Raw genomic sequence first — 25762 nt, 5'->3', positions numbered from 1 at the left:
GCCACTGCAGTGTGGCAGTAGTGCCAGTCCAGCCTGTCAGCAGCGCCCAGCTGTGCTGGGGGAGGCACCCGAGTGCTGCCACCTCCTTGTGTGACCGGGAAACTCAAACACGAACCCAGGAGGGGGCTCCAGGCACTACCACAGCTCGTGTTTCAGTGCTGGAAAAGCTGTGCTTTGACAAGCTTCCCGGAGGTTTTTCCAGGAGCTGGTTTCATCGGTCCTGTGGTAGTCTGTCACCCCAGGCAGCGTTTGGGAACATGAAGATGCAACAACCTCTGAGGGGCCAGGCAGCAAACTGAGAGGCTGTCCCAGCTGGGCTGGCTCTGCAAAGCCATAAATCCACTTGTATTTCCTCCCTTCATCCCTTCTGCACTGAGCACGCACCAAATTCTTGGCTGTTCATAGTGCCTAAAACTTCTACCTTCTCCATGCTCTCCTGTTAACATCCAAAACAGACACTGTGGATTTTTTAGGACCTTCTTCAAACAGGTATATATATATATAGGCTTGGCATGAAATATATGTGCACATAATCTGCATTAAGATATGAACTTCAAGCACCTGTTTAAAATGAATATTGTTCATAGAAGGCAGAATTTAGGCCTTAAAAGTTTTGACAAAACCTTCTGTAAGATAGATTTGATTTTTTTCATTAAGTTGCTATAAATTCATTGAGTTGCTATAAAAATAAAAAATGGAATAGCAAATGGACTCCATCACCAAATCATGTGTGTCACATCTCATTTAACACTGGGACAAAAACTTCCCTACTTTTAGGTACCTTTCCCCCAGTTTTGAGCACTGCCAGACGGTGTGGGCATACACAGGCAATATAAATTTTAAATTTCCCATACCACACTTCTTGCACTCATGGTACATAACTGACGAGGTGTTGAGATGACCCTGAGGTGTTAGAAAGTCTCTTTTTCCCAGCCCTGAGACCGAAGAAGAAGGCAGGATTCCTTGGCTCTGGTTCTCAAGGTTGTTTATTCGCTCTTATCTAAGACATTGTCTTTCTGACCCACTGAGGTTTGTCCAGCAGGTTGGTTTGTGGCACACTGACCCCCCCCCTCAGGGTGGTGTTATCTTTTTATACTAAAAACCACTATTGTACTTCATTTACAATACCTATCACCTATGTTAGGCAGTCTGTCTCTACTCTAAACCAAACCATAAGTGCCACCATCACAGCAGAAGATGGAGGACAAGAAGAAGCAGGAGGAAGGACAGGAAACGCCCAAATTCCTCCATCTTGCCTCTTGGACCCCCATTCTAAATCCCAAAATTCTACATTTTCACCCAGTGATAAATTCACTATCATTCTACTCAAACTCTTGCAGCTTGTAACTCTTTGCATAAAGTTGGTAATGGTTTCCATGGGTTAAAATCCAAGGCACAGGTGGTTTTGACTCTGTGCCAAGGTCTCTGAGCCCCTTGCCAGGGTCTCGAGTCCTCCAGGGCAGCCAGAGGAATTTCCTGGGTTCCGACACACAATTACTCTGTAACCTCCTTTTTAGCCTCCCTTTGCAAATGCTGTCGCCAAGTGAGAGGGTGTAATAGCTTGGCACAAGATTCAAGGGGTGCTGGGAATGTCCTTGCTGAACTGTGATTGAATGTCAGCAAGCTGTGGGAACCCAGCAATTCCTCTGGCTGCCCTGGGGGACTTGAACCCCTGCCCAGGGGGCTCAGAGACCTTGGCACAGAGCCCAAGACCCCTGTGCCTCTGATTTAGCCCTTGGAAAAAACAATTACCAACCTTTAGATGAAGGATTACAAGCCACGAAAGTTTAAGTAGAATGATAGTGAATTTATCACAGGGTGGAAAATAGATTTTTTGGGGTTTTTAGAATGGGGGTTCAGGGGGCAAGATGGAGGAATCCTGGCAAGTCCAGCCTTTCTCCTTCTTCTTCTTGGCCTCCATCTTCTGCTGTGATGTTGGCACTTTTAGGTTGGTTTAGAGTAGAAGCTCACTGTCTTACACAGGTGATAGGTATTGGAAAGAAATTGTAAATATTATACCTGTAGTTTTTAGTATAAAAAGATAACACTGCCCCAGGGCAGGCAGAGTGCCTGGACTGTCCTGCTGAGCAGACCTCGGCAGGACAGGAGGAAGAATTTTATATATAAGGAACAATAAGAGACTGAGAAATTAAGAGCTCTGACTCCTTTGAGCGCCAGGCTGGGAAAAGCGACTTTCTCACTTATCTAGGGGTCACTCTGAGCAGCAGGTGGGTTCATGGCACACTGACTGCCTTCAGGGGCAATTGTAAGTTTTTATAGTAAAAACTACGTTCACATTATTTACAATAATTTTCCAATACCTATCACCTATGTTAGACAGTCTCTCTATTCTAATCCAATCCATAAGTGCCACCATCGCAGCAGAAGATGGAGGACAAGAAGAAGCAGGAGGGAGGAAGGACAGGACACACCCAGATCCCTCCACCTTGCCTCCTGAACCCCCATTCTAAAACCCCAAAATTCTACATTTTCACCCGGTGATGAATTCACCGAGTGCCAGCCATTTGCTGAGACTGTTTATTGCCTGCGGAGCGCTTTACTCGCAGTTAAGCTGTTTGAACACCAGCGCAGGCTCCCTCCCGAGGGCAGGCCGCGCTCCCGGGGCCTGCAGCGCCGCTCGCTCCCTGCCCCGCGTCCCCCTCACCCACAGCACCCGGGAGCCCCGCTCCGAAGAGCCCGGCACCCCTGGCAGCCAGCCCGCCTGTGATTTTCCAGCCGCACGTGTTCAGCGACGGCCGCCGTCGGCTTTGGCAGAAGCAAGGAAAACATTTTGTAAACCTGGAAAATTCCCAGTGCTCGCACTCTGTCTGACTGGTGTCCACCGGCAGCTCCAGACTGAGCAGCCAAGGAGCATAAGCCACAGGATGGAGCCCTAGAAAGGAAGGAAGAAGTGCAAGGAGGGAAGGAGAAAAAAAGCAAGAAGCAATTTTCCCCCTCTTCACAAAACTATTCAAGCTTTAACAGTAGTCTTCAAAATTATGCTGTTTTTAAGCTCTGCATTTAAAATTCAGGCGCTTGATATAGCTGAGATCCCTTTGATTTGTTTTTTGATCCATGACCTTTTGGAGGTCACATTTGCCAGCTTTTCTCCACAGTCTCAATGACTAAACCCCTGCTTTTCATTGTTGTGAAAGCTGAGATCCTCACATAATCATATGACTCCTGAAGCTGGAGATAGCAGTACACCGAGTTCCAGGGGACCAGCCATCAGAATGCTGGCAACGCTGCAAAATTTCCCTGGAGGACTCATCCTGCTGTGCTTAATGTCCCAAAAATAATGTACAAAGTCTCAGATGAGATGAAGGAGCAATCTAAAGGGCACATTCAGCCCTTTGCAATTAACCAGCACAGTCCATAGATCACGCCCCTCTCAAGCAGGACCTGTCCATCTAGGTAATGCTGACATTCATGTTGACCTCAGGGCTGGATTGAATTTCCCTCAAGGTGCACTCAGAACAGCCAACAGCTCTCTTGGGGACTGCAAAAGTGAATGGAAACAAAATCTCTGATCTAGAAAAGGTTTTGGGGTTTGTGTTTTCCGTTTTTGTTCTTTTTCTTTTCCTTCTTATAGATCACTTAATCACCCAAAACCTCTCAGGCGTTGACCAAAAACTCTACCTAGTTTAGGAAGCATCTTTTGGATTAAGGAAATGGTATGATATATACAGAGAATAAAAAGGTATGAAATATTTTTATTTAGAGACAAGACTCCACTTTTACATGTTTTCTGTTCAAATGCTCTGGTTTTTCCACTGTGGAAGCACGTTTTATTCTGAAATGTTCCTTATTTAATATGGAGAATAAATTCTTACCTGATCAGACACAAAACATATCATTTTGGATCTGACAGAACCTTTCAGCTGTGTGTGATAAAAATGAGGTTTATTTCAGCTGCCACATTAAGAAAATCAATCCTTGGCACTTGTCTCAAACACTCTGACAAAGCTAAAAATTGCCCAGAAGCCTGTTGGGAGCCAGGGTGGGAGCAGAACCCCTGGACACATGGAATCATTAAATGGAGATTTGCTTTGGGCAGAGGAGGTGACAGTGCACCCAGCTCTGCCTCCTGCCCCAGGGGGACCTCGCTGAAAGCAGGGATTGTGCAAAAGCTTGGGGGGAGCAGGGGCTGCCCATGGATTGTGCAAGCAGCTGGCAGAGCGTTTTTCTGTATTTCTGTATTTTTCTGTATCAGTGTGAAACACCCCAATGCGCTTGCCCATAGCCCTCTCACGGACATCAGAGGCACTGCACCCAAGCGGGATGATTTTAGGATGCTGGTTAACCCTTTTGTCTTATTATAAGAATTATTACTGCTGAAAGAAAAAACAAAAAAATAAGAGCAGACAGTATCTGGGGTTTTTTTTCCTCCGTTATTTACACAGCCAGACAGAAGGTTTCATTCTCTCCTGGGTTCTGGAGCAAGTTTGGGCTGGAAGATGTGCCAAGGTGTCATGGTTTAACCTCAGGCAGCAATTAAGCCCCACGTGGCCATTTGCTCACCTCCCACTCTTTCATTAGGATGAAGAAGAGAATCTTAAAAAAGTAGAGCCTGTGAGTTAAAAACACTTTAATAATTGAAATAAAGTAAATGATAATAAATATATTAGCAGAACCAATTGTAACAGAAAAGAGAGGTAGAGAGAAAGGAATACAATCCAAGGGAAAATCCATGTGATGCCCAATACAATTCTCACCTCCTGCTGACCAATGTCTCTCCCATCCCTGAGCAGTGATTGGCTCCTCCCAGCCAAGTCCCCCCATTTACAGACTGGGCATGGCATCCCGTGGCATGGAATGTCCCTTTGTCATTTGGGTCAGCTGTCCTGGCCATGCTCCTCCTGGTTTCTGGTGCACCTGCTCGTGGCACAGCATGAGACACTGAGAGTCCTTGACTTAGGGGTCAGCTCTACTGAGCAACAGCTGAAAAATCAGTGTGATACCAACATTATTCCCAGACTAAATCCCAAACACAGCACTGTACCAGCTACTAAGTAAAAAAATGAACTCTATCCCAGCCAAAAGCAGGACCAGGTTGACAGCTCTGGGAGAAGGGGGTATATGCTGGGAGAATAGTCTTAGGCTATTCCAAAAGTAAAAAAACCTCTGTCTTGGCTACACACTTCTGGAGAAGGCTTTGGCACAGGTGCTGAGGGAGCTCCTTGTGCCAGGCTTTACCCCTGTGATGTTTTCCCAGTGCCTTTCCAGTGGCAGGGGATGGGGAAGAGTCCCAGCTCAGGGTGGGGTGACTTGCCTGGCTTTGGTTCAGCACAAAAATAAAATGCTGAGTGATGGAACACGCTCAGACAGGAAATCACTTATTTCCCTGTGCAACTGCTATGACAGCAATGTTGATATTGGATCTTCCCTAGCTGAAAGAAAAAATAGGGCCTGATTTCAGTACAGATGAGTCAATGCCTCACTCTGCAAGCTGGTTTTCTACAGCCCCTGTGCAGAGTATCAACCACACAAGCTGCCAGAGGTGGATGGTTGTACATTTATTTTCCTTTATCTACAAGATGCATAGCCCTGAGTAAGGAAAAAACCAGACATTTAATTTTGTTTGGTTGTACCCAGTAAGAAACAATGAAAGATTTTCCAATTGCACTTGAGGTACTTTCATTTCTATTGCCCTTGAGACAGAGATTTATATCCTGTCACTTGAGAAAATCTGCTTGCACTTTTAAATCCTGTGATGTCTACGGGGAAGAGGCTAATAGTCTTCAGTGACAAAAAAAAAACTCCTCTGGTCATTTCATGTGGGAAAGCTTTGAATTTCCTGACACCCATGTTGTAATTTTCACTGCAGTCATGATTCCTCTGAAAAAGATGCTGTGAGCTCTGCTCAGCCCACTGGCCAAAAGAGCAAATCTCATCTTGGCAGATATGGATTTGTTTCTTTTTTTTCCCCTCACAATTTGCTCTTCCCGTGTTGCCAAGAACAGAAAAGACAGAAAGAGCAATTGTTTCATCTATCTTTTCCCCAGTGCTGCAGGTGGTTCTCAGCTTTGGAACAAAGTGGGAACAGGGAGTATTTGAGAAGTCATGCGGCAGCAATTGACTGTAGGGCAAAATCAGTGCTCCCCATCAAACCAGCTCAGCCTCATGTGCATACCCAGATGTTCTGTTTCCAAATGTTACATTTTGCTCTAGCTCCATTTATAGCTGTCAGTGCCAACCTGAGCTCTGTGTTCTACCAGCAAATATTTCAACTTGATTTACACATTAACAAGCTCGGGTTAATTAACTTCCTTTAAAATGTGTGGAAAAGGAGACTTGCACCGAGTTAGGGAATCCCTGTGAAATGGCACATGAGAGTCTGAGAATGAGGTACAGATGGCACTAATGTCACTCTGTGTCTGATTTGTAGTGATTTATATGAGAGCAGGGTCAGGGACAGCCACCCCATGGGTTTTCAGTCCCAGGAGAACAAAGCCTGGGGGCTGAGATGATGCCAGCTGTGCTTGCCACGTGCCTTGGACTCGCTCCCTGGGTTTGTTTGGCAGCTGCTTTCCAGATCCCTGCCTTGCTCACAGAAGCAAAGGATGGCAGAGCTGCAGCACCCCAGCTCCTCCAGGGCTTCCTATTTTTGTTTTAAAAGTAGTTTCTCCTTGGGAAAAAAAAAAATCGTATTTGTTGCTTTTTGTCTCCATGGTATCTCCTTGTCCTTTTCTTGAACCCCTCCCAGCCATACCTGCACGCACACATTAACCCCATACATGCCACAGTGGCCTCACCAGATTGATGGTCAGTGGCCAAGCTGTGCTGGCTTGTTTTCCAGGGGTTCTTGTCCTGGTAGCTCCCTGCCAGCACTGGGAGCCTCATGAAATCCCTCCCTAGGACCGTGCCCAACACATGTGTGCATCCTGCCACTAAGGCAAGCCATGGAAAAATTGTTTGTTGTGATGATGTTCACAGGGGTCTGAGGATGAGGAAAGAGATGAGGGTCTGACTCCAGGTTTCAGAAGGCTTGATTTATTATTTTATGATATATATTATATTAAAACTATACTAAAAGAATAGAAGAAAGGATTTCATCAGAAGGCTAGCTAAGAATAGAAAAAGAAGGAATGAATAACAAAGGCCTGTGTCTTGGACAGAGAGTCCAAGCCAGCTGACTGTGATTGGCCATGAATTAGAAACAACCACATGAGACCAATCACAGATGCACCTGTTGCATTCCACAGCAGCAGATAATCATTGTTTACATTTTGTTCCTGAGGCCTCTCAGCTTCTCAGGAGAAAAAACCCTAAGGAAAGGATTTTTCAGAAAATATCATGGCTACAGTTGGTATCCCCATAGAGCTGGGGGAGGTCACAGCAGCCAGGGTCTGCCTGAGTTGCAGGATGGGTGGGTGTCTCCTGGAGCAGAGGCACAGCCACACATTTCTCACCCACCACCAGCTAATTCATCTTAGCCTGAGCACACAAAGTTGCTCAACAAGACTGGGCCATGCATCGACCTTCCCCTGCCCCTGAAATCACTCCTTTGGAGGTTTAAAGTCCATCTGCTCTCATTAAAAAGAATTACAATCAGTGAGAGATCAGCAGTCACCCTGCAGCCGGGTGACAAGCGGCACGGTGACTGACGTGTGTGACGCACGGACTGTCCTGTGCACTGTGCCATCCCTGGTGCTGCCACATTGTCTTCAGGGAACCCCATGGTGAGGATGAGGGTGGCAGTGTCCCTGCCAGCTGGGGGGCAGCTGCTCAGCCTGGGAGCACAGAGGGAGAGAGACATTATCCCCTACCCTCCCAACAAGAAGTGCCCCAGCACAGGAGGGAGGAGGCAGCTAAGAAATTTCCTTGGACCATAGTGGGATGTGGGGAAAGTGCTCACAGAATCAGATGGCTCTTCCTGTAACAGAGGCTGAAGATGCTGAGATAGATTGATACTGCTTCTCCCAAAGCTCACAATCCCATCACACAGTGGCAAGTTTGACCAGCAGCCTTGCTCCAGCACACTGCTGTGAAGGCATTCTGATGTCACCCTTAAGTCAAAACACACAAATTGCTCTTGTGCCCATGGGATTGCTCCAGCAGGTCCCAGCCTCCAGGAAACAGCACCAGCCTGAGAGTGAACACACCACTGGGCATGAAGGCTTTGCACCTTTGAAGAGGTGCAGGATGGATATACCTGTCCATCTGTCCACAGAGGTGAGGACATCCTCCCATTTTCTTGTCCTTTGTGGAGGGCAAATGCAATCTTTCACTCCAGGAGATGCCAGCTCTCTCTTTAGGCAAAATGCAGTTCTAGATCCTAACTAGAGTGTTCCTGTGTGGGTGTCTACCTAATTTCTTTTATGATAGTAGAGGTTATAAATAATTTCCCTGTACAGGACCTTGTAGTCCTGTTGAGAGAAAAGAGGCAAGAGGCAAAGCTGGGTGTGATGCATCCTGCCACTGAGCACCCTCAGCAAGCCCAGCACTGGTTTCTTGTGTCTGAAATCTAAAGCAGCTCAGCCCAAAGCTGTTACCCTGGGGCTGGTTTAAAATCAGCATTTTTAATGCTAGTTTGATTGTCAAAACAAATCTACTAAATAAATGGTTAAAGTAAAGATGGTCCTCAAAAGAAACCAGTTCCACCCAACGACAGAGGAGGTCAGAAAGATGGACAGGAATAGGAGGAGGACACTGGGCTGTGGTGTGAGATCAGCGCACAGATACCTGTTAATTAGTTTAAAATGTCTACTAGAAGGGAACTAGGAATTGCATGATCCAATAATTAGTTAAATATCTATTAAAGGCATCCCTGACTGATGATCTTTGAGCTTGTACTTGATTTACTCCAAAAGCTCCAGGCACTTTTATTTTTTATGGCAATGAATGCTTTATGATGCTTGAATCACCTGTTTCACTGAGCAAGGTTCCAGTTTTCTCTGGAGCACAGGCATGAAACTTCCACCCACAGCCTGCTCTACACCTGCCTGAGGCTTTCCAGGGCAGCTTTACCTGGAGGTGAGTGAACTTTCCACTGCCCAGAAAGGCACATCTCAAAGCTGTTGTGATGATCACAATGTGTCTTGGAGTAGGTCAGTTTAAACATTTTGGATTTAAATTATGCAAAAATAGTTCATTTTAATTTAAATTGTATTTATTTTTTTCTGCTTTTTAAGTTCTAATTTTTAAAATTCTACCTGTAGATAAATTTTTTATAAATAAAATTTTATAAATTTTATTGAAGGCTTATGCTGACAAATCGAGCCTTTCAGCAGTTCAAAAATTTTCTAAGTAGCTATCAAATGGGCAGATTCACTTAAACCAAGCCTTCCTGCAAACTGGCATTTTTTAAGGAAAAATATGTTTCACAGAAGAAATTCCAGTCCTCTTCAGCCAAATTCTTGTATAAAGTCTTTTATAACACTCAAAAGTCAGTTTGTTTTCTTGGAGAAAGCAAGTTCATATTTTCTTTCACTCTCCTCTTCTAACACAAAAGGAAACAAAAATAGATAAACAGCCTCCTTTTGGTACTGAAAGTGCCAATTTGTACTCTTATAATCTCTATAAAAAATGTAGTAAAGGAGCTTAAAACTCCTGTGGCTGAGCTGGTGAACATGGAGCTGTGGAAACACCAAAGTGCCAAGGCTGAGCTGTTTCTCACTGAAAGCCAGAGGTGGCCGTGAGGCTGCTTGGGAGCTCCTCCCTTGCCCTGTGGCTCCATGAGGGGTTTTTGGGTCATTGTTGAGACATCACTCATGGAAGTCCTGCCAAAGCTCTCAACATGCAAAATTGAGCTGGAACTTGGGGGTGTGCACAGGTGAAATTCAGCTTTTCTGGCCCCAGGTTTGCCCTTGTGTTTCCAGAGCCAGAGTTTCATGCTGGCTGGAAGCCCTGCTACTCTGCCAAGGTCATCAGGAGTGGGGTGTGAGCCAAGTCCACACGTCCTGCTTGGGGCAGTCCCTGTGAGGACAGACAGACACTGCGGGTGAGTGTCCCCACACTGGGCAGAGGGGATGGTGGTGCTGGTGGTGCTGCTGCAGGGACTGGTGGAGGGTGGCTGATGTGGTTCAGGTTTGCTGGGGAAGGAGAATGAGCTGCTGTTTATAAGGCCTGTTGCAGTGGGAGATTGTTTATGCCATGAGAGAGGTGGGTGCATGTCCATACCTTGCCCATGGGGGAGAAAAGGGAGAACTCAGGCTGCTACCAGGAAATCACATCTGCAATGAGAAACAATTGCTGGGTGGAGCAGGGGGCTAAGGCTGAGAGCAGGGTGCCAGGAGGAGGGCCTGGAGCTGTGGCTGGCAGCCCCTCATTCCAACCCCTGCCCTGCCAGGGCTGTGCCATGTACAGGCAGCCCCAGTACATCACCTCCTCTGAGCCTGGCTCTGGGGCAAAAGGATGACTCTGTTTAATACATGTTAAAATTCTGCCATCCGTGCAGAAATCAACAGTTTTAGCACAGTGTGGGTGGTGTTGAGGGAATCCTGCAGGCTCGACATATAATTAAATCTATGGTTTATCTCTCAGTCAATTAATTATTGCATCCTTATTCAATGAATGAACAGCAGCACTCAGGGTCACAGTCTGTGCTCTGAGGTAAGAAATGCACTAAAGGCTCACTGCAGTGCCCCAGGGCGGCAGGACAGGGGCAGGAGATGCTCAAGATGCCCCTTTGGAGGCCAGGCTGCTCATGGTGCCCAGCTGGCAGACATGGGTGCTGTAGCCAGCCTGTGTGGACACTGGGAATGGTGCAGGACCTGCAGGACATGGAAAGGTGCTGTGAGACCCCTTGCGCTGAATCCACCGAGTCACCAAAGGGCACATGCAGGAGTTGTATTTGTGGCTTTAAGCAACAGGCTGTTTGCTTGTGAATGGGGCTGGGAGAGCCCAGCCAGGCCCACAGGCAGGCTGCCTGCCTACATGGAAGCTGTTGGTCAGCTCACTGGAGGCTGTCTGGACTTTTCCTGGCTGTGTGCTCATTCTCCTGCATCCTGGTAGAACACTAGAGGGCATTTCTCAGACTGCAGCAGATGCCCTGCACTGACGATGCTCCAGGAGGTAAGCTGTTCAGAAAATGAGTATTAATTACTGGGCACACAGGGTCTGCTCAGGCCCTCACTGGAAGCTGAGGGTGGGTGCTCCTCCCACTCACTCTGTTCCTAGCAGAAAAATCCCAAGTCACAAACAACTGAAAATAGCAAAATGATCTCATAGATCAGTTGCTAAAAATACAGAGAGTCTACTTACAAACACTGTGGCTGTGTGGTGTGTTATTCATGCAGCAGAGAAAGACATCAGGGAATCCCGGATTCTTCCACTTTTGAAATTAGTTTTCCTTCCAGGTGTTGCTGCTGCCCATTTCTGAGCAGCACCAAGCTGACACTGAGAGGATCTTATCTGGAAGGAAATGCCAATGAATGAGGCAGGAATACAGAGTGCCTTCCACGGGCCACGGGCTGTGCCACACCTGCCCATCAGCCAGGGCTGTGCTCTCCTTTTGGAGCCTGAACCGACCTTTGGATTGGGCTGATCTGGGAGTGGAGTCACCCCAGGGGCTGCAGGGACAGAGATCCCTCCTGAGAGCATCTGGGTGGCAGCTGCTGATGGAAAGGATGTGCTGCAGCTTCCTCTCCTTTCCTCTCCTCTCCTCTCCTCTCCTCTCCTCTCCTCTCCTCTCCTCTCCTCTCCTCTCCTCTCCTCTCCTCTCCTCTCCTCTCCTCTCCTCTCCTCTCCTCTCCTCTCCTCTCCTCTCCTCTCCTCTCCTCTCCTCTCCTCTCCTCTCCTCTCCTCTCCTCTCCTCTCCTCTCCTCTCCTCTCCTCTCCTCTCCTCTCCTCTCCTCTCCTCTCCTCTCCTCTCCTCTCCTTCCTTCCCTCCCCTTGGACAGGTGTGATAGTAAAGGCAAAGTGTATTTCAGTAAGCTATAGCCAAGATTTTAGGAGCTGATAGGTCTCCAGTGAAAGCTATACAGGAAAGCTGAGCAGGATACTCAAAACTGTGCTCATCCCTCTGGCTTTTCTTAGATGCAGACAGAGGGATCTGGCATTCCCCATAGCTGCACAACGTTGTTTTGCTTTGTGTCTGTCCTGCACAGGTGGACACCACCCCAGGCACAGCTCTCTGCTACCCCATGGATCCCATAGGCCCCAGGAGGCTGCTCATGGAGGCTGCAGTGGGTATCTGGGTATTTCTGCAGAAAATGAACACTCCTGGCTCTGAGCAAGCAAGCAGGGCTGGAGGAACAGGCAGGTACCCAGGGCAGGCCCTGGGAGGTGTGTTGTGGTGTGTTGTTCTGATGCACTCTAGGCAATCCCTAAATGCAGCACACACTTGCATTTGAGCTGCTCCAAAGCTGCACAGGCTCCTCTCCCAGAGAGGTTTGTTGAGCCACCATGGGCTGTCAGGTCCTGGCTGGAGCAGCTCAGGGTCCTGGGATGGCTGACAAAAGAGGCCTGGGCTGTCCCCAGGTCACCCTGCTCCTCCTGTGACTTTACCCAGCCCGTGCACAGATCCCACTTCTCCTCTGGGGCTGCGTTTTCTGCAGCCAAATATTCCCAACACATTCTCTACCTAATGACATTATTTTTCATCATTAGGTATTGCAGTAGAAACAAGGATTTGGCCAGAAGCAGGTCCTGTTTAAAGCTAAAAGGAGATCCCGAGTGGAGAAAGAAGATTCTGTCTAACACTGCAATTCAGAGCATTTTGCTGGCTGGTAGTAAAAAGGGAATGAAACTGGGTTGGTGTTTTTTCTTTTGTTATTTTATTTTTCCAGGTCTGTTGAATAAAGCAAACCATCATAATGCAATGTTAATTCCTCCACGGCATTAGTACAACACTGAATTTGGTTTTGAAAACTCAAATAATATATAACTACCAGGTAATTAACTATGTGGTTTAAAAACTAGTTGTTTCATTGATCTCAAAATATTGATCATCGCAGGTCACCAATGAGCAAGACCACATGTAGCAGTGATGCCACAGGACTGGGATCTCTTTGCCACAATTCTTCTGCTCAGTGGTGACCTAGACAATGACATAAACCTTCCATTGATAAAGTCAGGGCTAATAAAGAGGGGCAAAGACAGGTTATTGTTATGCAAACCTGACTTGCCTGATCACAGTCCCACAACATCCACTGGCAGGTAGCCAAATACCAACTTACACAACTCCAGAGACAGACATGCAGTGTCTTGGCAAGGAGCAATTCAGAGCCAGAGCTGGGAGTAACCACAGATTATCATTTCAGTTTAAGCTGCCAGTCAGCTGGTGGCTGAAAGGCTGCTTACACAACCCTTTGATGTATGAAATGAAGTTATCAGAAAGAAGCAGAGCAAGCATGATCCAGGTACACAGAGTTTGTGAAAGATCATAGTCCATGAACAATCACTAATAGAATGTCCTTAGTATTTATGGATGTTTCCTTCTATAGTTAGAATATATACACATCTGTCTATTCACATATATAAAGATTTGCATCCTTGTGTGTAGAAACTGTACATATGTGTATGTGATCCCTATACAATGAGTGTTATATAAAATATCAACTGCCAGGGCTCACTTGATGCTCAACAAACAGGACAGAGGCACCCACATTGGAACTACTGCTTCCAATACATCCTTGTTTCAAGTATAGAGGTGACCAGGTTTATACATCTATCTTTTTGGGACATGAAGATGATGCCTGTGGTTTTCAAACAAATGGCTCTTCACTCAAAAATGTTCTGGAATCTGGTTTAATCCTGAGTCCCTTGCTGAACAGAATTTGTTTTAGAGTCCAAGGATGAGCACTGTGCAAACTAGGATATCTCTGCCTCTAGCCCACAGTGCTTGGAGGGGCTGTCTCTGTTTTTATGTCCAGCTTTCCTGCTCATGCAAGTCCCTGAGAGGCATCATCAGGTGAAGCCTCCCATAAGTTTGTCTGTCCCTTGATAATTGTCCCTTTTTTAATTCAAACCCGAAGAACAGATTTGTCCCAATGGCTCAGTGCTTTTCTTATCCCAAGGTCCCCCACTGCAGAATCCTGTGCCATTCACCATCAAGCACTGTCCTGCAAAAGGAAAAAGACAGCATGAGAACAAGAATCCATTTCACAAAATTCCCTGAGCTGTCTGGAGTTGGATTTTCCAATTTTACAAAAGACTTTTGATCTTGTGGACAAAGGCACAGTAAGACTAAGGGAGAAATTACAGTAGAAAGAATGAATTTAAGCTCCTGGGGGAGATTCTGATTGATAAATGCAAGAGGAAGTTACCTTCTTTGAAGTCCTTTGAAGGAGTCAATAGATGTGTGGATATAACCTTCTTTAATTTAAAAAAGGCATCCAACAAGATTTATTATAAAGTTTTCAAGGAAGCTAAGAAGTTTTGAGACACGAGGAGAGGTCCTCACACGTTCACAACATTGATCAAAGAAAATAATAGGAAGTTACTCAGCTTTCTCAGAGAGTGAAACTCCACTTGGTGATCTGTGCTGGAGCTCCTGCTGCTTTTCATGTTAAACAATGTAGAGAAGGGTGGGTAAGGAGGTGACAGCTTGCTGGAGGTGCTGAGTCATGCACAGCAATAAAGGTGGGAGCTGATTGTGAAGAATTGCAAAAGGACTTTATGAAACACTGTGAATGCAAATTAAAATAGGACATGAAGTTTGGCATAAACCAATGTGCACAGGAGAAAATAATACTAACCTTGCAAAAAGTGACATCCTGTGATTCATCTATTACCTCTTAAATAGAAAGTCCTGGTGTTATAAAAATAGCTTAATAAAAATGTCAGTACAGAGTGCAGAAGCACTAATACCAAAGCAAACCAAACCAAACCCTGGCAAGTCAAATGCCAGGCAAGAACAGAGTATGACACAGAGATTTATGCCATTGTAGGAAAATTACACATGGGTGATTGATGGTAGTGGGATTTCCCAAATTCCACGTGTGTTAAGAGAGTAGTGGATAGAGAAAGCCATTTGGGAAAGAACCAGAGGCCTTAGCTGACTTGCCTCAATTGCCTTGTCTCAGCTGTGATGTTATAGCAACCACTGACAGCACTTGTGTCTAATCACTTGATTTGGGTAGGAATTATTATTTACAATCATACCACAAGCCCCAAAGTCACTCCCTCCTCTTGTGCTGGGTTACAGCACACCACATATTCAATAACCATATGGGTTCTTGTCTCAAAATGCCTTTGGGCAGGACTCTGTTGTAACAGAGAAGAAAGGACTGAAACTCTTCCCAGGTCTTGCCTAATCCACAATGGGCTGTGAAAGACAGACCAGGGATTAACCATGTGTGCTCTCTCCAAAGATAAGAGCCATGGGAAGTCTGCACAGCTACAGCCAGGGCTGGAGCTGAATTAGGCTCAGCAAACCCAGCGTTGGTGGTCGGGATGGCAGTGGGACAGGTTATTTCATGTAGTGTTGGACTTTCCCAGCAGACACAAGACCCAGGATGGTGGTCTCCATGAACTCAAGAACTTTATCTTGCTACTCCATGTGCCAGTGCAGCCCCTGTCTGATGGGATAACCTGTGGCTAACCCACGTGGGACATGGGTGAGACTGGACTGTCAAGAAGCACCTGCAGAAACCAAGCTAAAGTGCTTGAGTATCCAGCAGTGATTCATTAATGACTATAAAAGTTCTAAATATATGTTTTCATGTAAAAGTATAGGGCTTTTACATGGAAACCAATTTTCAGGAGAATATATCCTTATTTTTGCCAGATTCATGTCTGTTAACATTTTCATGGTCACAACTTGGACACAAAAGGTAACAAAGGGTCACCTCTCTCTGATCTTAATCCATGAATCTACTTGCTTTAATTTGAAGGTGTAATGATTGCAAAACCTTGTACAGAGGTGAAATAATTCTTGTTATCTTCTGGAGATTTACAGTGGCAATAAAAACAAATAATGGTCTTCAAGCAGCAGTGCTGGAGGTGAGGCTGCAAAACCCTCAGTGTGGGGAGCTTTGTGAAGTTTGTCACTGGCACTTGGTCTAAGTAGATGCAAGATACAAAGCTTGAAAAAATGGATTAAGGTTAGAGTGGGGCACATGAACAGACCACTGCTTTGTAATCACAGGGGCCTGGCAACACTTTGTTTTGGTTGAACAGACTCAATGTTTTCACAGCAGATTACAGGACAGACTTGAACCTGCTCAGCTGAGGCAGAAAGGGCAGGGAGGCTCCCCCACCAGAGGGAGATTAGCTGTCATGCTCTGAGTGACCTTTCTGTGACTTACAGACATCTCTCTACCCAAAGCCATCTCACACAGATTATCCTCTTAAATTGCTGGGCTATGTCATCCTTCTGACACATCCAACAACGAGCTGCAATTCCTCATGCTTCAAACAGGGTGACACCTTTTGGAATAGGGAAAACTTCCTTGAAAGGGAAGAGCACACCAGCCTTGTTCTTTACCAGGAAGCTGAGGAAAGCATGTCCCAAAGGCTGAAGAACAGCTCATTTCTTCTCCTGTTTGCAGGGAAGGGAATTAAGCTTGAGGCTGAAGTTCTCCCCTTTACCTTACAAGAGATAAAGTTGAGTCCATGCAGCTTGTTTGACATGTGTACTACTTATAGAAATATTTTGATGATGAGTACTCAGACATTATAAAACAAGTTTCCTAGCAGAGATGATGTGGAAGCTTTAAATAGCTACATTAATAACCAAAATTAATGACAAAGAAGTAAAAATGTCCGGCCCTCAGAACCTTCCCTGCATCCATTATCTACCCACTAGAATTTCTTAAGCACTGTAATTATATGAAGATGCTGAAGCCATTTTCAGCAATTTATAATTACCTGGCTATATGCAGTATGATTACTTGACATGAGTATTGGATCAACTACCAAGAATCAGATCCTCAGATCTAACAAGTTATCAATGAAGCATAAATATATATACTAAAAATTAGAGCATGCTCATGCAAATTTATCTAGTGATCCTGTGAAATATCTTGGTTTGATTTCTATATGAACTGCTGGGAAAAAAGGGAGCTATACAACCCAAATTTACTGATTTTTTTTTTTCAATGGTAAAATTTGCCGTTGAACTGAGAAGAGTTGTGTAAGAGGGAAGTAAAAACCTTGCTAGGGGCACAACGGCTCCTTATCTGTCCTTAAAAGACCTCTGCTCCAGCCAGAAGCAGAAAACTGCCATTCTGATGCCAGGAAACCTCACCATAACTTGAAAATTCTAGAAGTTCTGTTCAAAAAGCAATTAGGAGTACTCATGCAAAGATTAGCAAGAAAATTATATGGAACAAAATATGTTACTTGAGAAGAATCCTGCTGACTTCACTCCTGTATCTTCTGGATTGCTCTGGCTTGTATTACACCAGACATCAGGGTACCTTTCAACAAAATATGGTGCCACAGTAAAATACTTTTTGGAAATACTCTATGGCTAAGTGCTTTTCAGGCCTTTGGATTAATTAAAACCAACTGTCTTTCTGTGAAGGGGGTTTTAAAATCATTCCCAAGATCAGCTGTGCTGCTAGTAAAACAGGAAACCCCCCCAAGAACAAAACATCCATGGTTAGCAACTGGGATTTAGTAGGCATGACTTTACAAAGCATCTCTAATCTCATTATTTCCTTATCACCTGGTAATTTAGGTTCTCCACATAAGGCCACACTCATCAGGTTTAAGAGGATGATCTCTCACTCAGATGTTTACAAATCTGATGGAGATGTGCACCTACAGGACCCTGATGGGACCCTCATGCAGAGATGCAATTACCATCACACCAATGCAGCCTCACAGCCCCTGCCTCAAGCAGCTCAGCTCAGTTACAATTTTAATTGTTACAGTAGGATTATATATAGGAGGACATAAATGATGCAGCTCTTGCTGTGAATCCCTTGCCTTCTGCACAGGCCAAGGCCTGGAATTTCCCTGCGGCTGACCTGGGAGCCACCAGCACCCGCTCGGGGCTGACAGGAGTGAGGAGATGGCAGTGCTGAAGGATGCAACACTGATGGTTAATTTGCCTTTAGACAAGCATTCTAGTGATTTTAAAGCTGAAATAATGAAACTTTATTTGAGAAAGGATTATGTCAAATATAGAGGATAATCTCTTATATCAAATTCAAAGCCAAGTGCTTTACTTTTCAACACAGACAAAATGAAGCATGGATGTACTCACACACACCCAAAAAAAAAAAAAAAAAAAAAAAAAAGGAAAAAACCCAGAAACCAAACCAAATCCCCAAAACCACACACACATACCCACACCCCAAACAAGAAAAAAAGAGCTCAGTTTGCTTTCTCTTCCCTAGGGCTGAGCTGGCTGCAAATGTAAGCCCAGCTGTCTGTGAGGAGCTGAGCATCTCTCCTTAAAGGAATGCAGCACCAGCACAGCCCTGCTCTGGCCTGGCTTTGGCAACCAAGAGCACAGGATGGCATCTCTGGTGCCCAGCATCAGAACTTGAAGACACAGTCAGATGGCTCTGATTTTCACTGCCAGAACTAAACTTTATTTCCATGTGTATTACATACTGGTATTTGATGCCAAGTACATTAAAATTACTTTAACAGAGGATTTAAGTGAGGAATTCTTCACTAAACAAGAAGGAATGTAAAAACCTATAAGAAAAGAACTGTTTAAGCTTTGTTTTGATTTTGGCAAACCAAACAGTTTAAGTACTCTTCTCTCCTCAGATCTTTCAAAGTACCAAAAAAGTATCTTTTTTTTTTTTATAATCATGCAGCTGAAGAAAAAAAATAGTTTTACAAAACCCATTTCTTACGCTAAATATGGTTACAAATCAGAGTATTAAACACAAAATTCCCAATTCCTATTTTTAAATACAAATACTGTATTATATTATGAAATGGGGATAATTAAAATATATCAATGACTACAAATCTAGTAATTTAAAGCAAACAAACATGCTGTTTGCTTTCATGTGGAAGAATTAGGATATTGTATGGTTCAAGCACTGCAGTAATTTCTGTCAACTCCTTGATGCCCAGAATGTCAAACTGCCAAACACAAAGAGACAAGTGTTCAGGTCTGAATAGCACCAGGTGTTTTTCTTTCCCCCCCTCCCCTTTTAAAGTTATTAACATTTAATAAAATGAGTGACATTACAACTTTCTCAAAGTGACATGCACAAGTAGAGAATTTGCTTTGAGTTTCCAACTAATAAGCTGAAAAGTTTTAGACAATACTGAACAATTACAATGTATTTCATGGAACATATGAAGACAGTGCTTCCACAGTATATCCTCAGTTCTCAAGTACAAAAATATCAGTTATGGGTAGTCAATAGTTATCAAAATTTTTATTGGTACAGAATGAAAGCAGCATTTACTTTATTGTTTTTTAAACCATACATCATAAAATTCCCTAGTACACATGTGGAGGAGTGAAATAGGCTCTGTACTATTTACCTGCTACTGATCCTAAGGCCAGATTCAAAATCTTTCTGGGCCAAAACCAAACAATATAATTAATAGCTAAGGGAAGGCAGTTCCTCAGTGTGAAAGGTCAGCATTTAGTTTTACTAAAACACTATTCTTGAAACAATACATCACTTAAATGTATAATTACATACACTACAAGTGAAAAACAGGTTTTTATTAACAAGAACTATTGAGACTGGGCATAAACATCTTAACCACAAACCCTGGAAATATTATGGATGCCTTGATGTGGCCCTTTTTGGTGAGAGTAAGAACAATGAAGTATGGCTTTTCAATCTTCCTTTAAAAGCATGTTTTATAAAATTTTGTAGGCTTAAATTATCTTAGGCCTTAACATTTTCCAGTAACACCATCTACTAATTAGAAGCATTAATTACATCAGTATATTAAGCAATTGGCTGATAGCTGATCACCAGCAGAACAGGAACTGTTTGCTTTTGCTGTTGTATTTTTGTCTTTAAGGGAGGTACTTTTCTAGTGAGAGCCACCCTACAGTACTATCAAATATTTCAGAGGTTACTACATAGCTTCTCAAATAAAATCCTCAACAGTTTCATTTTCCAGCAGATACTTATATCAAGCATATGCAGAGAGCAAATACAATCAAGTGCAGACAGTTCAAATGTATCTCTCAAACACATTGTTTTACAGTTACCCTCTGCAAAATAAAAGCCCCTCCTCACCCCAAACAGATGGGTGAGAAGGGGAAACAGGTCTGCCATTCATGTAGGAGTTTGGCTAGCATAGTTTTATTAAAGTTGTTAACAAAAATAGTTAAACATTTTTACAATTTAACATCCAGTCTGACAAAAGGCAAATCAATGAAAAAAATACAAAAAAGTAAAAAAGTGCACTACCCAGTCCAGTATTTTGCTTTAAATTCATGTCACTTACAGTATATGAAAAATAAACCCAGAAGTGTAATTACTTTAAAATACACCGCTTCCGTATCTCAGTATTTTACACATATATTCTATAGTGGAAGAGGAGATCTCTTAAAAACTTTACTCTTAAAATATTGAGGTGCATATACCAAGTGGGATAGACTTGGCAAGTTAAGTTGCAGTAGAGAATCCTTTCAAATTTGGCATTTCACTTACACACCTTACTGTGCCAGCAAGGTCAGTAATACCTAAACCTTCTAGAAAGAACAGTAATTTTGTTTAATGCAGATTTACTAATACAGACAACTACAAGAAATGGTGAGGTCAGCAACTCTATGGGATCTTAAGGAGATACGAGTCCTGATTTAGTTGTCGAATGGAACAATGTCACAACAAACTTTTAAGGCCATGTTTTATTTGCTGATTAATGGACAAAAGGCAATGGATTCCCCCCCCACTGAATATTTTCTTGAAAGTCTGTGCTCATAAAAATTATGAAAAGTTGGAAAGACTTAATTATTGAAACTTTAAATATATTTTACACAATCTTGTTTGTACAAAAATACAAGTTAAATATAAACATAAAGCAATCATGATAATTTTATGTAAATCCATTTTGTGATATTCTGTTATATATAAAAAAGTTTCGCAGCTCTGTCTCATTTGTGAAAAGATCAATACCAGATTGAATCACTACTGGCAAAGGGCCCTAAAAAGCACACTTCAGCATTAAATATGTTTTACAAGGTAAGTACCATTTCCTGATTTCATCTTCTAAAGACTGGCAAAAGATAGGGCAGTATGTCCATAAACCAACAAATAATTTGGCTACAATGTCATAAAACACAAACACACAAATCTGTACAATAAACCAGTAGCTATGCAGTACGAACTAGTTACACACACATACACAGACATGGAATGGAACTCAGTGAGATGCTGATTGTAATTCACTGTTCTTCAGCCTGGCATTCTGTCTGACTTCATCAAATGAATATGACTTCGTTACCTTTCCATTCTTAAATACTGTGTGAAGCAGGTCCTGCAAGAAACACCGCTGTTTTAGCAAGAGTGATTTGGCAAACAGCTTACACAAACTCCAAAGCAAGCACACAAACCCAGCCTGATAAGGCTGGAACTTTAGACTATCAAGGTACTAAATCTTTACAGCTTTTTTCTGACACCTTTCACTAATGTTTACACAGAAGAAAGGGCTTGGGTCATCCTGTGCACAGACAGCAGCTTTGTGCTCCCTGGTCTCTTGAGTGTGGTATCTGTACCTGGCCAAAGCAAAATACACACTAAATACACCTTGCTAGAGCAGTTTGTAAGAAAGGTGACACACAACCAAATATACACAAGCCAATTATAGAGGTTTAAATGCAGTATTTTTTAACTCTAGGAAAAAATTAAATCTTTCTTCACTGTGCCTTTTATTCATATATTTTGTAAAACAGCATATCAGGACAGGCTGGCACACACTGGAAGGGCAACAAGCACAGCTGGCAACAAAAGTCAGCACAGCAGCAACACTGAGCAGTCCCTGCACTGGGTGACCTACTGCAAGGACCTGTGGCTTTAGAGAAATGGGCACACAGAAGGGGACATTTCCCTGTCATTTCCAGGGAGCCCCAGAGCTGGCACCACACCAATGACCCTCTCTAATTTCCTGGGACCAAAACATTTTAATGAATCATTTCACCTGAAAAATGAAGGGACAACACATTGCCTAATTTCAGAGCCCAAGTCTTGCAGTTTGTGTTGAAGAGATTTCTCACCATTCACCATTAGGTCCTTCCCTCTCTACATATATATCAATGTTCATAATTAACATATGTAAAGGAATATGTGCATAGAAAAAAGTTACAAATTTATATAAGATCTTTGTGCCCAGAGCATATCTTCAGTCTGTGTAAGTCAGGTTTTCTTAATCTTGAGATTTTTCAGATATCCAAGTTTTAGGCTTACAGTTATGTAAAGCAGTGTGCCTGGTAAGTACCCTCTGCCTAGTAGTACAAAAACAGCTTCTGTATACCAGAAAACTTTCAACTTCTAAAAGCAGAAGTGCAATTTGACAGATTATTTTCAGTCCTCTTAACTTGGGAAGAGACTCAACATGTAATTTAGTGATTCACTATTGGACACTGAAACACAAGACATATCAAACTGAAAGCCTGAGATTGGCATAAAGTTTGTACTTATTTCATGGAAACAGCATTCCATTTTACAATTGTAAAGAATTCACAGGGAAACTGAATTCCTGAATCTTTAAAAACTGTGGAATTACTCTGCGTACAGAGCATTAATTCCTGAAGGAACTATTTAAAAAAAATCTCAGTGGAGAAGTAGAAACACATTTTAATTACAGCTGTAACTAAAGTTACTAAAGTTACACTCTTGCTAAAGCAGTTACAGCTGTTCCATCTTCACCAAGGGTCACTACTCAAATTGTGCAATATTGGCCAAACAAAACTACCTGGCCAGTATACATTAGGCAACACTGAGATTTTAGTTTTGAGGAGAAGTGGTAATGTTCTCGTGTTTCTGAAGACAAAAAAAGAATCCAAAGATGTGTAATTGTAAAGCCTGCATTCTACTGTCATTCTAACATTCTGCTGTTACCAAATTTGGTACTGAGGTCATTTTAAGGTAATAAAATGGGAATTGAACAAAATGACAGATCAGAAATAAATTCCGAAATTAAGCTATAACCTGCTTTTTCTCAGTGTATTTTTGCATGAAGATGTTGAAGATTCCTACCTGTCCATACTCTTCAAGATCCCCCTTGCCTTCCTCCAGTGTCACATACTCCCCAGCTGGTGTCCTATGCAACGACAGCCGTCCTTTCTTTGACCTTTTGTTGGGATCGGCTACAGGATCTTTGAAGACATTTATCTAAAATGAAGAGGATTTTTTTAGGAGGAAAGGGCTTTGTGGGACCTAATGCAGATGCTGGTAATGTAACAGGAAATGTCAAACAGGTTTTCAAATGGGGAGGCCTCTCCAGAAAGCAGAGGGGTAGAAGCTGTGCACAGACATACCCCAAGGCCGTTGGTCACCACGTAACTACATTTGAAGGAACAGTTTAAGAGGTCTCTGGTTAGTTTCTGCAACAAAGCTCCACCAGATCCAAAGGCAATATTCTCAATACTCCATTTATTCTTCTTCATTCCCTCCACAATCTAATAAAAAAAAAAAAAAAGAAAATTATGATGGAGTACACTTTTAGGCCATGCCATTTTCCCATAAAAATATACTACTTAAGCAAGATGCTTTTACAGACAATTAAGCCAACTAACATTCAGTTTCCAGAAGATGTATGCAATAATTTGGTCAATACTTGGGACACTGTTTGCATTTTTATTTACAGCTCCAGTGTGGAACTGGAAAGCTTTTGCTGTAGCACAATTACCAGGCCAGCACATATTCTTCCCAAACTAAGGTGGCACAATGATGCAATGCCCAGGAAAACAGAGCTCTAAAGAAAATAAAAAACTTCATGGGAGTATTTCAGAGCCTTCCAATTTCTCAGAATTATGGAAAGACCTGGAAGCAGAGCCTGTATCCTGAAACAATGCAGCCATCAAGCTCTACTCCAGAAAGTTATTCCCCTCTCTGAGCAATGACTTGAACAGAGAAATTCTCTTGAAAATCTCATTGAACTTGCTGATCTTACTCTAGACAAAGATGGGAAATGAAAACACATCAAACTGCTCACAGCGTTTGCTTTGCCACCTTCTCCAGCAGGTACAGATCAACGTGATCTGCACTCTATCAAGAGTGGAGGTAAAAGTTACTGTGCCATTCCCCTCCACCCTGATTCTACCCTGACAAATGTGACATCCTCTAGCCTGGAGTAATGGGTGCTCATTTAGTCATGCTCATAAAGGGCCAACATTTGTTTCCCTGGCCTGTTACTCTTATGACAGCCCGAAATGATGGCTATAGCCCCAGAACAGGAGTTCAAACTCTCTTCTTCTAACATTTTACTATCAAAAACAGGTGAGAAAACCAGAGTGGGTGAGACAGCAAAGGACCATCCATCTAGAAACACAGGAAGGTGAGAAGCAGAATGGAAGAACGTAATCTATGGGGGGAAATGCAGAGTTTCAAAATTCAGCATAGTCAGAAATCTGGTAATATTTTGGGCAACTTAGAGTCCTGCATCAGGAAGAAATGCCAGAGTAACATTGAACAGGAATGCTTCAGGAGCTACTGATGCCAAGCTGCTTTTTTAAAAGACAGCAAAGGCTCATCAGAGGGGAAAAAAAATGGAAAACACAATTCCAATTACAGACTGTAACAAACTGGTATTGTAAACAAAAGAGCACACCAGTATTTTGTTTATGCACTTAGTCACATGCAGACTCTTCACAGACACTGTCTGAATGCCAACAGGACACGTGGACAGCAGAGCCATCACCTTCCCAGGACATCCTGGGAACACCTTCCCACTACCCTCCTGTCACAGATTTCCCCAGGAGAAATCTTATCAGTGAGTTTCCACCACTCCAATGGTACCAACTCACTCAGCCTCACTCGGCAAGTCAAGCAAAACTCATCTCAAGCTCTACCTCCATGACTTCTAAGAGAAGTTCTCTTCTTAAGAGAGCCCTTTGAAAGCTTTGCATCCTGAACAAATGCCCTCTTAAATACATGACAGTCCTGTGGATTTTAGTAGTAGACATCATACACTCTCAGTGACCAAGAGCAAAAGGAATCTTTATTTTCAGGTAATTAGACTCTCCTGGAAGCAGTTAGAAGAGGCACTCAGGGAAGATAAACAATTGCAATTAATTAAATTCTCCTTTAAGTACCTCAAAGTAACTAAAGCTGACAAAGGACAGGTAAGAAATGGTATCTTATGTACCTTCTACTTGAGAACAATGCCCAGTGGAGCCATAAGAAATTATATTTAACTGCGTCTGGATATGGACTCTACTTATCTGTGCTGTATTTTAAAGAGTAAATACAGATGAACTCCCCATGGTTCTGTCCAGACCCTGAGCAAGCCTGAAGCCAGTGTGCCCTGCCCACCTCACTGTGCAGTTGTAAAGGCAGGAATGACACTGAGCTCACCTGAACACACCTGCAAGATAACAACTACCTGTACAAACAACATCCTACACCAAGGCACGTGGTGCTGAGGCTCCATGCTAATTGATACCTGCAGGTTAACAGATGTTAGTGCAACAGCAGCAGAGCTGGGCTGCGGCTGCTTAACCCTCGTGCCTGGGTGAGAAGAAATGTGAATCCCCTTGCAGCTCCTGTTCCTGCTCTCATTTACAGATGGCTTGTTCACCTCATGCTACAGGCACAACTCCTCACTTACTCTGGGTGAAGAACTGGCTTCTAGCTTTCTACTCCCTCAAGGGACTTCCTTACTCTGTCTGGATTTCCCTTCCCCTCCTCACCAGACAAAGATCAATCTAAGCTGAAAGCCAGCTCTGACTGTACCAGTGACCCACAGCCAAGGCCCAGATATTCTTATTACT

At 43.4% G+C, this 25762-nt stretch overlaps 1 protein-coding gene and 1 long non-coding RNA gene across 4 annotated transcripts in view; one reads left to right on the top strand and one right to left on the bottom strand.

Annotated features, from left to right (window-relative positions):
• The first annotated feature begins 9907 nt into the window (after positions 1-9907).
• LOC134417818 (uncharacterized) lies at positions 9908-12695 on the top strand. Its single transcript, XR_010027631.1, has 2 exons — positions 9908-9943; positions 12051-12695. It is a non-coding gene; the product is annotated as an uncharacterized LOC134417818 (long non-coding RNA).
• A 58-nt stretch (positions 12696-12753) lies between these two features.
• The window catches only part of NAMPT (nicotinamide phosphoribosyltransferase), a 36666-nt gene continuing 23657 nt past the window's right edge, over positions 12754-25762 (bottom strand). For 2 of the 3 annotated variants that reach the window (XM_063155511.1, XM_063155512.1), the window contains 3 exons: positions 23309-23449; positions 23028-23162; positions 18409-21309 (listed from right to left, as the gene is read on the bottom strand). In XM_063155511.1, the coding sequence (XP_063011581.1) occupies positions 21196-21309; positions 23028-23162; positions 23309-23449 (390 nt within the window). In that variant the 3' untranslated portion in view covers positions 18409-21195. Of the gene's footprint in view, positions 14007-18408; positions 21310-23027; positions 23163-23308; positions 23450-25762 lie in introns of those variants that run through there. The other variant, XM_063155513.1, reaches the window with a different exon arrangement.

The sequence above is a fragment of the Melospiza melodia genome, chromosome 4 (assembly GCF_035770615.1).
Source record: "Melospiza melodia melodia isolate bMelMel2 chromosome 4, bMelMel2.pri, whole genome shotgun sequence".
In the NCBI taxonomy this organism is placed as follows: Eukaryota; Metazoa; Chordata; class Aves; order Passeriformes; family Passerellidae; genus Melospiza; species Melospiza melodia.
Note: the sequence above shows the minus strand (reverse complement) of the source record. Positions and strands in the feature narration are given on the sequence as shown.